The 13,268-nt window shown below is 39.6% G+C and overlaps 1 protein-coding gene across 1 annotated transcript; it reads right to left on the bottom strand.

Annotated features, from left to right (window-relative positions):
- Window positions 1–4,033: 4,033 nt before the first annotated feature.
- On the bottom strand, window positions 4,034–13,078 carry plag1 (pleiomorphic adenoma gene 1). The gene is given in 4 exon segments (XM_046355071.1): window positions 4,034–7,278; window positions 7,281–7,894; window positions 8,122–8,484; window positions 12,946–13,078. Coding segments are annotated over 3 exon segments (1,470 nt in total). The 5' UTR covers window positions 8,373–8,484; window positions 12,946–13,078; the 3' UTR covers window positions 4,034–6,673.
- Window positions 13,079–13,268: the final 190 nt, after the last annotated feature.

The following is a 13,268-nucleotide window of genomic DNA, read 5'->3' on the forward strand; positions in this document are numbered from 1 at the left end:
CATTTCTCATGCACTTGTTTCACTATATAAAACAACATTTCAGCACTCATTTTACACACATACTGACACACACTTAAAAAATGCACCAACAATTGTGGACTTTTTGCATGAATCCTTCGTTTATGTTTATTGAGCTTTCATTACACTGTGTAATAACAGTGGAGTTGAAGACTGCAGCTCTTCTCTCTCATAGCAGCAAGGTAGTATGAAAACAAATCAGGTTACTCAGCCAGATAATAAATAATCTGTCTCTTTGGATGATGTCAATGTTAGAAAATTTATAAAAAGCTGCAGCGTTAATTTCTATTTTACACAACTTATACACAAATATATGAATTATTTTGCCTATATTTATACAAGTACAACAGTAGTTTGTAAAATAGATTTTAAGTAAAATATACATGATTAGCAACATGAGTCCATTCTCACAGGATGGCATTGCAAAGAACAAAAAAACCAACATGGCTGGAATGCAGTTTGCCTCTGAACAAATCCCTCGCTATAAGTACTACTAGTCCTTTTTAAAAATTGTCCCCTATCGTGGAGTCATTATCTTCTTCATCATCATCTTCACCAAGGTAATCTCAGCCTGATTTTATACTGAGGCAACAAGTGAACACTCTCCCAAAGCCCTTTCATGTCAATCGCCAGGATGACAAAGGTTCCCCCATCACACCGCCATACAAAGTGAAGGAGAGAAGCATGTGACATTACAGGCAAGTCCATACAAGGCCACAAATAGTCACAGTACAAAAAAATATATGTATATGAAAACAACCAGGCACACACATGCCGACCATACAACTCAATTTTATATTTTTGTAAAAACAGAACAAAGAACTAGAAAAGAGGTCTGTAGCACCTTAAGGAGCTTTAGAAGTATCCATTAGCAGCTTGATCCAATACCAAAATATTGCAATATTGCAGTGTTTCTTACATACACATTCAACATGGTTCACTGGCACCACTGAAGCTTATAATGAAGGTTGACATGAATTGCTAAAGGTCTGTGTCTCTCACTGAAGAAACCCCTCCAACCAGATACAGAGTCATCCATCAGGGAACAATAAAAGTGTCAAATATTGGGGATAAAAAAGTATATAAAAATATCAGTGTCCCCAAGCACTTGAGCCTTATAAGTTACTCCAATACATTTAGTCAAACCTGTCAATTAAAAAATTATGTTTAAGGCAATCAAGTGTGTTTATTAAGTGTAAATACTGGGATAGCTACATACACTAGCTTTCTGAATACTTTATCAAGGGTTAAAAGTCAAACAAATTGCCAGCATAGATATAGATGGTAAGAAATGTGGCATATTTGAAATGGCAGCAATGATGTGAAAATAGTCTTTACTATCCGACAGATAGATCCCTCAATGAGACACACAGAACATTTGTGCAAGTAAAGCAAATGACACTTAATGATAGTAAAACACTGTAAAAATTGTACCTGTAAAAAATAAAACATTTAATATTGTATTTACACGTTAACTTTTCTAAAGAGCTAAATATGACATCTATACTTTGTAATAAATGTATTTTAAACAAGAAAAAAAGGTACTGGAGGAAACAAAGGCATAACATTTTCCAAAAGTGCTACGATTATAGAAGAATCTGCCCTATATAGAGGCTTACCAAACATTTTATGTAAAACCACAAACCTTCAAGATACATTGATAGCACTCAACCCCATAACACTTGAAAACATTACACAGGCATTCAGCTTCCCCTTTCAATGACATCCCGTGGCCCTAACTAAAGTGATATTCTTTTCTTTTGAGAAATGTTTAAGGAACATGGAGGATTCAAATAAGTTTTTTGCCTTATTGGTTATTTTTAACAGAGTAAAACAATGTGAGGTTGCACATTTTTTTGCGCCAAGGGAAAACACTGCAGTCTAAATGCATGAGCTAAGTAAACACTGTATACCAATTGTTTATTCACACAATTTGAAAGGTTGTGATATACAGTCCAAACTGAGCATAGTCTTTTTTTGAAACATACAAGTTGGAGATAAAGCTGAAGTGGCAACCTAAAGTGGACCTTACTGTAAATGAACAGCCCAGCTACTGTACTTTTTCAGTCATTATAATCAAGCAAATTAATATCCACTCCCATAGGTTACATGAACTTACAGAGTTGGTCTACGTGAGCATTAAAGATTTAGTAGAAATATATCAAAATAGTTCCCCCACTAATGTTTTTAATATAATATATAATTATTTCAATGGGATCTATTTATAAAACTGATTATGGTTTACATTAGAGAATTAAATAGTAAAAACTTGATTAATTCAAATGGATATGCAGTACATTGCTGCTATTGGTCAGAACGCTATAGGCACATTTGCACACTTGCATGTAATCGGCCCTGCTGTACTGAAATGAACATGGTTGAAAGGTGTCTGTGAGGTCCTCATCTCCCTTTGAGTGAGGCAAAGACACCTATAAATGGCACGTCTCAAACGAGGGTAAAAAAAAAAATACTGTATTAGATATCCATTAAGGCCAAAGGTTGACTTTTACCTGAAGCCAAACCTCTATCATCATAGCGTTACATCCCAGGGGTATCAATGTCATTCCTTCGATGATGGGATTGACTTGATCTGGCTACTAAGATCTAAGTTGTAACTGAAAACATCTTCCATACACTATCACTGAACAAAGCAGAAACATAGGCGTTTAGATTTACAGATGCACATGCACACATACATCCACAAGCACATAGTGCCAAGTACACAAGTTCCTAAAGACTGACATTATTCTGGCAGTGACCTAAGCTGTTTCATCTTACATATAGTACCAGTCAAAAGTTTCGACACACCTACTCATTCAAGGGATTTTCTTAATTTCTACTATTTTTTACATTGTAGAATAATAGTGAAGACATCAAAACTATGAAATAACACATATGGAATCATGTAGTAACCAAAAAAGTGTTAAACAAATCAACATATATTTTATATTCTTCAGTAGCCACCCTTTGCCTTGATGACAGCTTTGCACACTCTTGGCATTCTCTCAACCAGCTCCATGAGGTAGTCACCTGGAATGTATTTCCATTAACAGGTGGGCCTTGTTAAAAGTTAATTTGTGGAATTTCCTTCCCTTTAAATGCATTTGAGCCAATTAGTTGTGTTGTGACAAGGTAGGGGTGGTGTACAGAAGATAGCCCTATTTGGTAAAAGACCAAGTCCATATTATTGCAAGAAAAGTTCAAATAAGCAAAGAGAAACGACAGTGCATCATTACTTTAAGGCATGAAGGTCAGTCAATCCGGAACATTTCAAGAACTTTGAACATTTCTTCAAGTGCAGTCGCAAAAACCATCAAACGCTATGATGAAACTGGCTCTCATGAGGACTGCCACAGGAAAGAAAGACCCAGAGTTACCACTAATGCAGAGGATAAGTTAATTTGAGTTACCCCCGTGTCTTTGTGAGACGCAGAGTAGGTGAACGGATGATCTCCACATGTGTAGTTCCCACCGTGAAGCATGGAAGAGGTGTGATGGTGCTTTGCTGGTGACACAGTCGGATATTTGTATAGAATTCAAGGCACACGTAACGAGCCCGACTACTACAGCATTCTGCAGCGATACGCCATCCCATCTGGTTTGCACTTAGTGGGACAATCATTTGTTTTTCAACAGGACAATGACCAAACACATCTCCAGGCTGTGTAAGGGCTATTTGACCAAGAAGGAGAGCGATGGAGTGGTGCACCAGATGACCTGGCCTCCACAATCACCCAACCGCAACCCAATTGAGATGGTTTGGAATGAGTTGGAACACAGACAACAAGTGATCAGCATATGGGGAAGTCCTTCAAGACTGTTGGAAAAGCATTCCAGGTGACTACCTCATGGAGCTGGTTGAGAGAATGCCAAGAGTGTGCAAAGCTGTCATCAAGGCAAAGGGTGGCTACTTTGAAGAAACTCAAATATAAAATATATTTTGATATGTTTAACACTTTTTTGCTTACTACATGATTCTATATGTATTATTTCATAGTTTTGATGTCTTCACCATTATTCTACAATGTAGAAAATTGTGAAAATAAAGAAAAACCCTTGAATGAGTAGGTGTGCCCAAACTTTTGACTTGTACTGTAGTTGTTCAGGAACTGTTTGACAGCAGCAGGGTCAGTGTCTCTCAGCACAGTGTTACAGCATCTCGCTCAGAGACATTTCTGGGAATGTCACTTCTTGACCAGACCAGACCGACCAGTCATCCATATTTCATCATTGCTGGGATTTTCCTCTAGTTTCTATATCATACAGCACTATACAACACATCGTACAAAATTGACAAGATCATTTAGAGACACTTAAAAACCAAATCCTTCATGAACACTCTTCAACCGTGGCGGCCAAGTATGAACTCCAGCCAAGTTCATATCACACAGAGGTGTAGAATACAGTACTTTATCTAAACCTTACATACAATGTCAAAACAACTGTTTAAATTGGCGCTAAGGGGCTACTTCTGGGACTGGTAAGCTAAAGTAGCTGTGTTTCTGTCTCAGCATTTGTAGAGAAGCATTTTCTGTACTGAGCTGATATGCTGGTTGCCATTGGTCAGTATACTTATATTTGAGAGGGTTCCTTCTTTGTGAATAGTATAACAAGAGGAATCTGGCTGTAATATTGTATTGACCTGTTAAAAAAAAAAAAAACACAAAATAAAATAAATAAAATAAAAACCAAAATATTGTAATTGTATTATGGGCCTTGAAGATAATATTGGATTACTGGATACTGACTTGAAATGTAAAGTTGGGACATCCCTTTGCTCTGAGTGAAGGAACAATGTGTCACATATTACATTAAAAGTGCTTTTGCATTCACTACTCTGAATGTCTGCATGTGTGAGGCACAAATCTCCCATTCACACATTCAGACATGACTAATCCATCGCACCACCTAGATGAGTTGTAACAGGCAGTTCGGTTCTGACCGCTCTACACAGCCTCCCAGATTTTCTGCGTGAGGGTCCTCTCCTCTGCAATCACATACTAGCCCTAGGCTCACACAAACCTTAGCATACTCATACAAAGTGTCCAGATACCTGTTTAAAGATACCCATCTAGCTCTTCAAACTGCACAATGGACATATTTCTCTTTGCAACTGGTGGTTCTACTACACTGTTTCCTGCGGATTGAATATTGCTAACATTATCCTTGATTTGATGCATGGTTTGCCTGACGACTCAAACGGAATTCTTCCGCTGCTCTATGTTCGCTACATACTTCAGTCTGAGACTGCCATCGTTGAAGTTGTTTCTGGTGACAAAATGAGGGCTGTTGTACGAAACAAAATCATCAGCAATTGGATCATCTTTAACCAATCAGAGTATCAAAGCCAATGACCAATTTTCAAAACGCCGCTTTACTCACGTGTGTTCTGGCTCTGGCCCAACCCATCCGTTTCTGGGACAATCAGAACAGTTAGAATAAGTTTGCGTTCTAGAAACCGACGGGGAGGTGCTCAGGCCAATAGCGTTTGACTGGAGCTAGGTGTTTGGGTAGCCAGGCAATGATTGAGTTAAAGCTCCCCAAACTATTTCTAACCTCATATCCGGTGCTAAAACCGGTAGAATGAGGAAATACAAATTGACCCTAGTTATGTGGCAGTGCTTTAATGTTGTTTCTACTGTCTGGTTCCATTTCGGTCCTTTAGCAATTTTGACCAAGGGGTATGAAGCAGCGAAGGGCTAGGGGCCGAAATGGAATCAGGCCTACGATTACATTCTTGCCATAACAATTGTATATTATCTTGTCCCTTTTATGTGAAATCAAATGAAATGAGGACGAACAACTTAGTCTATCTATAGCTGAGTTATCCAATCGGCCTATAGGGGAACTACTAGGCAGCAGCAACATTTACAACCATCAGCGATACCATGACACTATTCTGCCTGGCAACTCAGTCGATATTTGGTTGACTTTGGTTTTGATGGGGAACAGGGATGATTCTCACACTACATTCCACAAGGGGCTTTTCAGTACCTTATGTCTAAAAACATATGATTGCATTGGCTATAAATCTTAAAACAAAACAAAGAGATAAAGACATTTTTTTTAAATGGTTAGCGGTGAGGACATTCAACATCACACAAATGTACAAAGTTCTATATGAAAATATGGTTAAATCAACATACTAGGTTCAATCTACTCCAAGGCAAAGGGGGTTAAGAATATAGATTGGTAGAAATACAACACTGCAATCACATTCCTAAATAAATTCCTCTATGTAAAACTCCAAAACTCTAGTTATGTTTAATTGTTGTTTGAACTAAAATGGACTGTGTTGGTCATGAACATTATAGTGGTGAATTTGCAAGGGCGGTGAAGATATAGTATTGTTGACTCGAACCACATGAAATGTCAACCATTATCCCATGGCTTGAGCTATGTGGTTGAGCCAAACGACTTGTGTATGTGGTATATGTCAGTGCTGATACACACCCATACATCTAATATACTGTATCTGTATGTGTAGAATCCCATAACTGTTGAACAGAAGTGCTATTACGTCGTAGTTTTGTGCAGACATATTCAAAAATGTGTTACTGGCATGAAAATAATAATTTGCAGAATATAATTTTTTTATCAGCCTGTGTGTGTTTACTGTACGTGTGTAAGTGTGTGTGCATGCGTGTGTGTTGTGTCACTGGAAGGCCTGGTGAAAGCGGGGCAGTGTGGTGGTTGTGCTCAGGTTAGAGGTGTAGGAGGAGGAGAGGCTGTGGAGGGGGCTTACATCCTCCCCGCTCCCTGTCACCTCATGAGAATCCAGGGGCTGGGGCGGAAGCTGGACGAGAGACAGTACCTCCTCTGGCGGGAAGGAGACCCCGCCTAGACCCCCACCGGCTGTCACCTGGTGCCCATAAGGAGGGCTGTTCAAGGGCAGGAAGTTGAAGAGCTGTGAGAAATCGAGCAATGAGGAGGAAGCCAGCGACTCGCCCGCTGCCCCCGAGATTTTGGACAGAGATGCCTCGTCAGACGAGGTCTCATCCAACGAGCCCACCTGGGAGTCTAACTCCAGTTTGGAGGCGGAGGATAGCTGAGCCCCCTCGGCCGAGGAGGACGGCATGCCGCTCTGCAGTTCCATCAGATATGTCTCCAGTTCTCCCTTTAGATGTTGCTCCCTCTCCAGAGTGGAGACGGAGTATGAGGTAAGATTAGAGCCCAGCTGGTACTTTAGGGGGAAGGGGTGTGGGGGGGTTGGGCTCTGTGTCCAGGGGGGGGCATAGTGGGGCAGTGGTGCTGTGGCAGCAGAGGGCCACCGTACAGGTTGAGCTGGAGCTGCCTGTGCGGCGTCGACATGGTGGCCAGATCGCCCTTGACGCCTCCGGCTAGCCCGCAGGAAAAGGGTGAGTCCAGCGAATCGGCCGGCTCCGTCTTGACCCTCAGCAGCTCACGGGCGTGGCTCTTCTTCATGTGGCGCGTCAGGTGGTCCTTCCTGCCAAAGCGCTGGGCGCAGTACTGGCACAGGAAGTCCTTGCGGCCTGTGTGCACCACCATGTGGCGGCGCACGTCCTTGCGTGTGTAGAAGCGGCGCTCGCAATGCTCGCACCGATGCTTCTTCTCTTTGGTGCCGCCCGAGGACTTGCCGGCGTGGGTCTTAAGGTGCTCCAGGAGAAGGCCGGTGCTGGCGAACGGCTGAAGGCACACCTGGCAGGTGAGGTCTCCACTGTTGGCCGCATGAAGGGCCAGGTGACGCTTGAAGCCCAGCTTGGTGTTGTAGCTCTTGCCACACTCCTGGCAGGCGAAGGCCTCCTTGTTGGGGTCGTGAGTGTGCAGGTGGTTCTTCAAGTGATCCTTGCGGTGGAACATTTTCTCACAGTACGTACACTTGTGGGTTTTCTCTGACGAGTGTGTCGCCATATGCCTTTGAACACAGATGACAATCCAGCAACATTTTATATTACAGCAATAACTCTTAGTACTTATGTAGGAATGCTAGTCAGGACACATATGTGTGATTTTAAAACTTAAATAATACATGAATGTATACAATGACAGACTACTAAAGATAACAACTACATATTACAGTAAGTGTTGTACATATGAATACAGTATGGCCTACTAGAAGATAACAGGAGCTTGTTCTGTTACCGTTGCAGCTTGTATTTGGAGACAAAGGCCTTGGTGCAGTCCTGATGGGAGCACCGGTACGGTCTCTCTCCTGTGTGTGAGTAGGAGTGCACCTTTAGCTTCTCCACGCTGTTGAAAGCCTTCTCGCACAGCTGACAGGGGAAGTTCTTCCTGGGCTTGCCCGCCTCCGCTCTCTTGCGCCTCCCTGTGGCCGCCGCGAGCCTGGCTTTATCCGTAACGTGGTCTAAGTGCCCCTGGGTTCCCGTGGCCATGGCACCCTAGGGCAGCGTGGCTGGTTGGACAAGGACGCGGTGCCCACCTACTGTCAACGACGCTTGTTCTCTCTCCAGTTTTATGTGCTCAACACCGCCAGGACTCAGGCACCTGAAGATGTGTGCGAGGGAGAGGGGGAGGGAAAAAGGTTCATGTTCTCAGTCAAAAGCGTAAGAAGGGTTCTACTGCAATTCCATAACATTCTACAAGTAGGGGAATACATTTATAAGTTGTATTATAGACCAGTATTGTACGGGCCATTCATAGGTTACATTTATGAGATTGAAAATCCAGATCAAATCCAGTCATAGAAGAAAAGTAATAAGGCCATTGTGTTTAAATATGGCATTCAATCTTTCTTGATCCTATATTTCTCCACTATCGGGACCTATTTCAAAAGACCTCCAGTGTAACATTCCCGCAACAACAGGAGCGCAGCTTCTGCCAAACCCGCATGGCTAATTACCCATGTCCTCTCAAGCTGGATCATCCCGGAGCAGCTAGTCTCGACTCTCGATGCAAGCCGGGAAGGGAAGTGTGCAGGAAACAGGGTGTAAAGGAAGTACACAGGAGCTCCCATTAAAGAATATGGGGAGAGCCTACATGTTTTGTAATGTACACAATTATCGGAGGGGGTTATTAATGCCAAGCTCAGGCGTGTTAAGGCAGGCATCCATAGCTCGATAGTTATGTCTTTAGATAGAGCTAATGCTTTGTTCCTTTTTTTCTTGCTCTACGCTATTACAATACATAGGTCGTGTTGTGTGAAGGGGATTTTTCTGAAGCTATATGTATGGTAAAGGCCTTGTAAGGTCACCGCTCTGGAGCTTTGCTTAAAAACTCGAGGCGGCACATTAAACCATCTTCGTTTGGACAACAGTCTGAGCAGCCTTACACAATGAATGATAAGGTGAGCAAACCATACTGAAAAGTGATATGGTTGCGATACACGTAGTCACAAAAACATGTATCATAATGCTATTTTTTTTTAAATTGAGATTTTCTGGCCGTTAACCTTATTCTTTCAAATGTTACGAAAAAAAGAAAAATGAAAAACTTTCTGATCTACTGATTATCAAAACCATTTCTGGTGATCTGTATTCACAATGCACATTTCTATAAACTGACAAATTAAAGCAGTTACAAATCAGGTATTTAGAATTTCAACAGGGTTTACACATTGATGTCTGGATTGATTTAGAACTGCAAATCATCTCAACATGACCATGCTTCTCATTAAGACAAAACATTGTTCTTAATGCAACATTAAAACAAACGTTTTGTCTCTTTCTCAACCGTCTCACTAACTGTCTAACAACATTACTTTATAGACATATATTCGATCATTTATGTTAGATACGGGCAATTCCACTGTAGCAGAGTGACACTTTAAAATGTATATCAAACAAAACCCAATGATTGCAAAGTTAAATGAACCATACATCTCTATGCACAAGGACTTATTTGAACAATTTCCACATTTACTTGAGGAACAGTGCAGATGCAACGTTTGGTAACAGAATGACTGTATCTCTGACACTATTCTCTGGATATTCATACACAGAAAAAACATCTGAAAATACATCATCCAATTGTATTTGATACACCTTACATTGGTGAGCATTTCAGCTATAGCCCCATTGGAGTACTCCAAATTCAAACATGAGCCAATGATTAAACTGTAAAATATGACATTTTACATAAAACCTAGACAATACCAGAGGCCATCTGCCTTGAAAAAGACACTCATTCCAAAAGAGCCTGGATTACTAGAATAGGTCAATTAAAATGTGCATTTTTTTGTTGTCTTCTGATGTGAACAGATGAAAAAGACACTACATCAATAATGTAAATATATAAAGTATATCAAATGCTCTATGAATATTACAACTTTAAAGACAATTTAATCATTTATTTCCAAAATGCTATATCCACCAATTTGTCATATTTTTGTTTTTTCATCAGAAATGATTGCTTATGAGTACCTCCATGTGTGTGTAAAATATTACTGATCTCAGATTTTGTATAATAGATTTGAGATGTTTATGAAGATGTTTTATGTTTTGGGCAAAACGCTATATATCCATTGTTGAGCTGGAATGGGATGTTCATGTCCTGTATATTCGACTGTGATGTGTGGTTGTCTCACCTAGCTATCTTAAGATGAATGCACTTACTGTAAGTCGCTCTACATAAAAGCATCTGCTAAATGACTAAAATGTCAAATGTAAATGTTTTACATAGAGATATCATATTACTGTAATGAATTATCATATATTCTTTTATATTGATATCACAAAAGTATCATTTGTTCAGTTCGTTACTAAAAAAATAGTTATTTGTTACATTTGACTGAAAAACCTTGCAGTAGGCTACTACCTATTTCTCTGAGAGTGAGGCGGATATTTGGCATTCTGCAAACAAACATGACTATTTGTCTCTCTGAAATGAAACCATCAAGTGATAGATTTGAGAAGAAAAAAACCATGTCCGTCATTGAACAACCCTATGCCATGATTAGATCATGAAAAAACACACCAATCTCTTCGATTTAGTTAAACAATAAAAGCCACTTTAACCAACATTTCTGAAAATTGCTATGTAGCATTTTAGAATGAAACTCTTCTTCAATTGTTGATTCCATTCGACCTTATACCAATAATAAAATGCAACCTAATTTGTTTAAATGTAACTGTACAGTTTTATAAGATCTAATCAAAAACTAGTATTATCCCCAAATCTAAGACATAAAAAAGTTGCAAGTGTTTCAATGCAACAAACAAGTGTTTTAATGCAACAGATTCATCTTATTTAGATACATTTCACATTAAAAATGTTATAAAAACAAAGTTACTTTTTTCCCTCAACATCTTCTGGTGCAAATGCTTCTAGAATAAAAAACTTTATTAAAATATATAAAATAAACAAAACTTTTATCTGTAATACAATATCATGCACCCCAAAATGAATGCATATAGTCAAGTTATTACATTATGAATAGCCAAATATGTGGACCACACTTAGCCTAACTCAGATTATAAGAATGCAGTGATTTGCACACACTTCAGTGACATTACGTAACAATATATATTTAGCATTTCATTTAAAGTTTTTTTTTTTTTTAACGGCTACATCTGACATGTTTACAGTCATGTAAATGCCAATCGAACCCGGTCATAAAATTATAAAACGAGGAGAAGGCAGGGGAAAGACTTTCTCTTTAAGATGCAAAACTTGTCACCATGTGAAAACCAATTTAGGAGGGCAAAGCACACACTTCAAAATGTTTTGCATCTTGCTATTCACTATATAAGCCAAATAGTTATGACATAGGAGACAACATCGACATATTGGCTGAACATGCACAATAGGAAATCCATAGCGCAATTGTGACATTCAAGAGAAACCTCCCCAAAACGGCCAATAGCCTACATGACTGTAAAACCTAAGCCAAACAGCAGTGTGAACCCATCTCGAGTTCACTTGTAGAGGTTCTGCCATGTTGCTATAGGCTCCTCGTGCGTCCTATAGCCATGAGCAGCACCAGTCAGATAGCAGGGGCTCAATGCTATGGCTAACAATAACCTGGGAATAGCTTTATACACGACACAAAAAAACAGATAGCCTAGTATATCAGTGCATCATACATGCAATGCTACTGATCATCATGTCCGATCTGAATTTGATAATATAAGCAACCTGCAAATATAAACATTTTAATTAATCGAATCAAAGTCAATGGGACGTGATTTTGATGTAACATAGCAGCAGCTTGTAACATCATCCAATGCATGTTGTTAAACTTAGTAAAACTCTCTGTACAAAATAGACGGACATGAACACATGCATAAGCAAATGTTTAGCATCGCCTAATTAGTTTGCCCGCAGTTCTCCCTCCATTTTGGTTGTTTATGGTATTGACAAGCAACTTCTTCTCTTCGATACTTGTCTATTTAAACTAACCCAAAGTTGCACTGTCATCTCTGATTTTAGTCAAATACGTGTTCTGTCTATAGGGCCTACATTCTTGATGAAAAAATGACATAATACAGAGATAATAAAATCACAATTCACATATTAAATTGCGTATTTTCAAGTTTCGGCAAAATGCTTCTATCGATAAGGGCATGTTTACAGTGTTTTCTGGTGTAGCCTTCATGTGAGTAAAAATAAAAACAGTATGCGCACAGCATGCATTTCTAAATAATTGTGATATATTTAAGTGCGCGTGTGTTCCCGTCGGCTGTCCTCGCAGCACTGTTGTTATTATATTCAGGAAAAACGTAAACGAAACAAAATTGCTAAACTTTTCTTAACTTTTCTCAACTCAACTGTTTTCCATGGTTGTTGACATTCACTATTACGCAACGTGACATGCCTAGCGCTAATGACACAATTTATTTAAATTTTCTTAATATTTCTGTCTTCCTTTGGTTTCCTCTGAGGTCCCAAACTGGGTGCTGATTAACACAAACTTTTTTCCCTAGCTCACCCCTCTCTCATAATTTGAATAACCCCGATATTTTAATTCAAGAACTCCGTAACAATTTACTTAAATTACGCCAAACTCACCCCAGGAGCCTTAACATCCTTTCTACGGAGTTTTTCTTGACTTTCAACTATTTTCCGAATTTTTTATAATTTTTTTCTCATATTTTTTGCTAGACGCGGCGGGCCTGAAAATTGTTTGCTTTCCCCTCTTTCCAGCAGCCATTGTGTATGCGCTGCGATGCAACCAAACATACATTTTGGCCACGCCTACTCAATATCCCTCCCACCTCTTATTTTTGATTTGTGTAACGTCTTGTCACTTTTATATTTCAGTGTCATTGTTTGTCCCTTTTAATAAAGTTCAATTTTCGGACTCGCTAGTGATACTGTCAATCGCATTGACT

The sequence above is a fragment of the Oncorhynchus gorbuscha genome, linkage group LG07 (assembly GCF_021184085.1).
Source record: "Oncorhynchus gorbuscha isolate QuinsamMale2020 ecotype Even-year linkage group LG07, OgorEven_v1.0, whole genome shotgun sequence".
Lineage (NCBI taxonomy): Eukaryota > Metazoa > Chordata > Actinopteri > Salmoniformes > Salmonidae > Oncorhynchus > Oncorhynchus gorbuscha.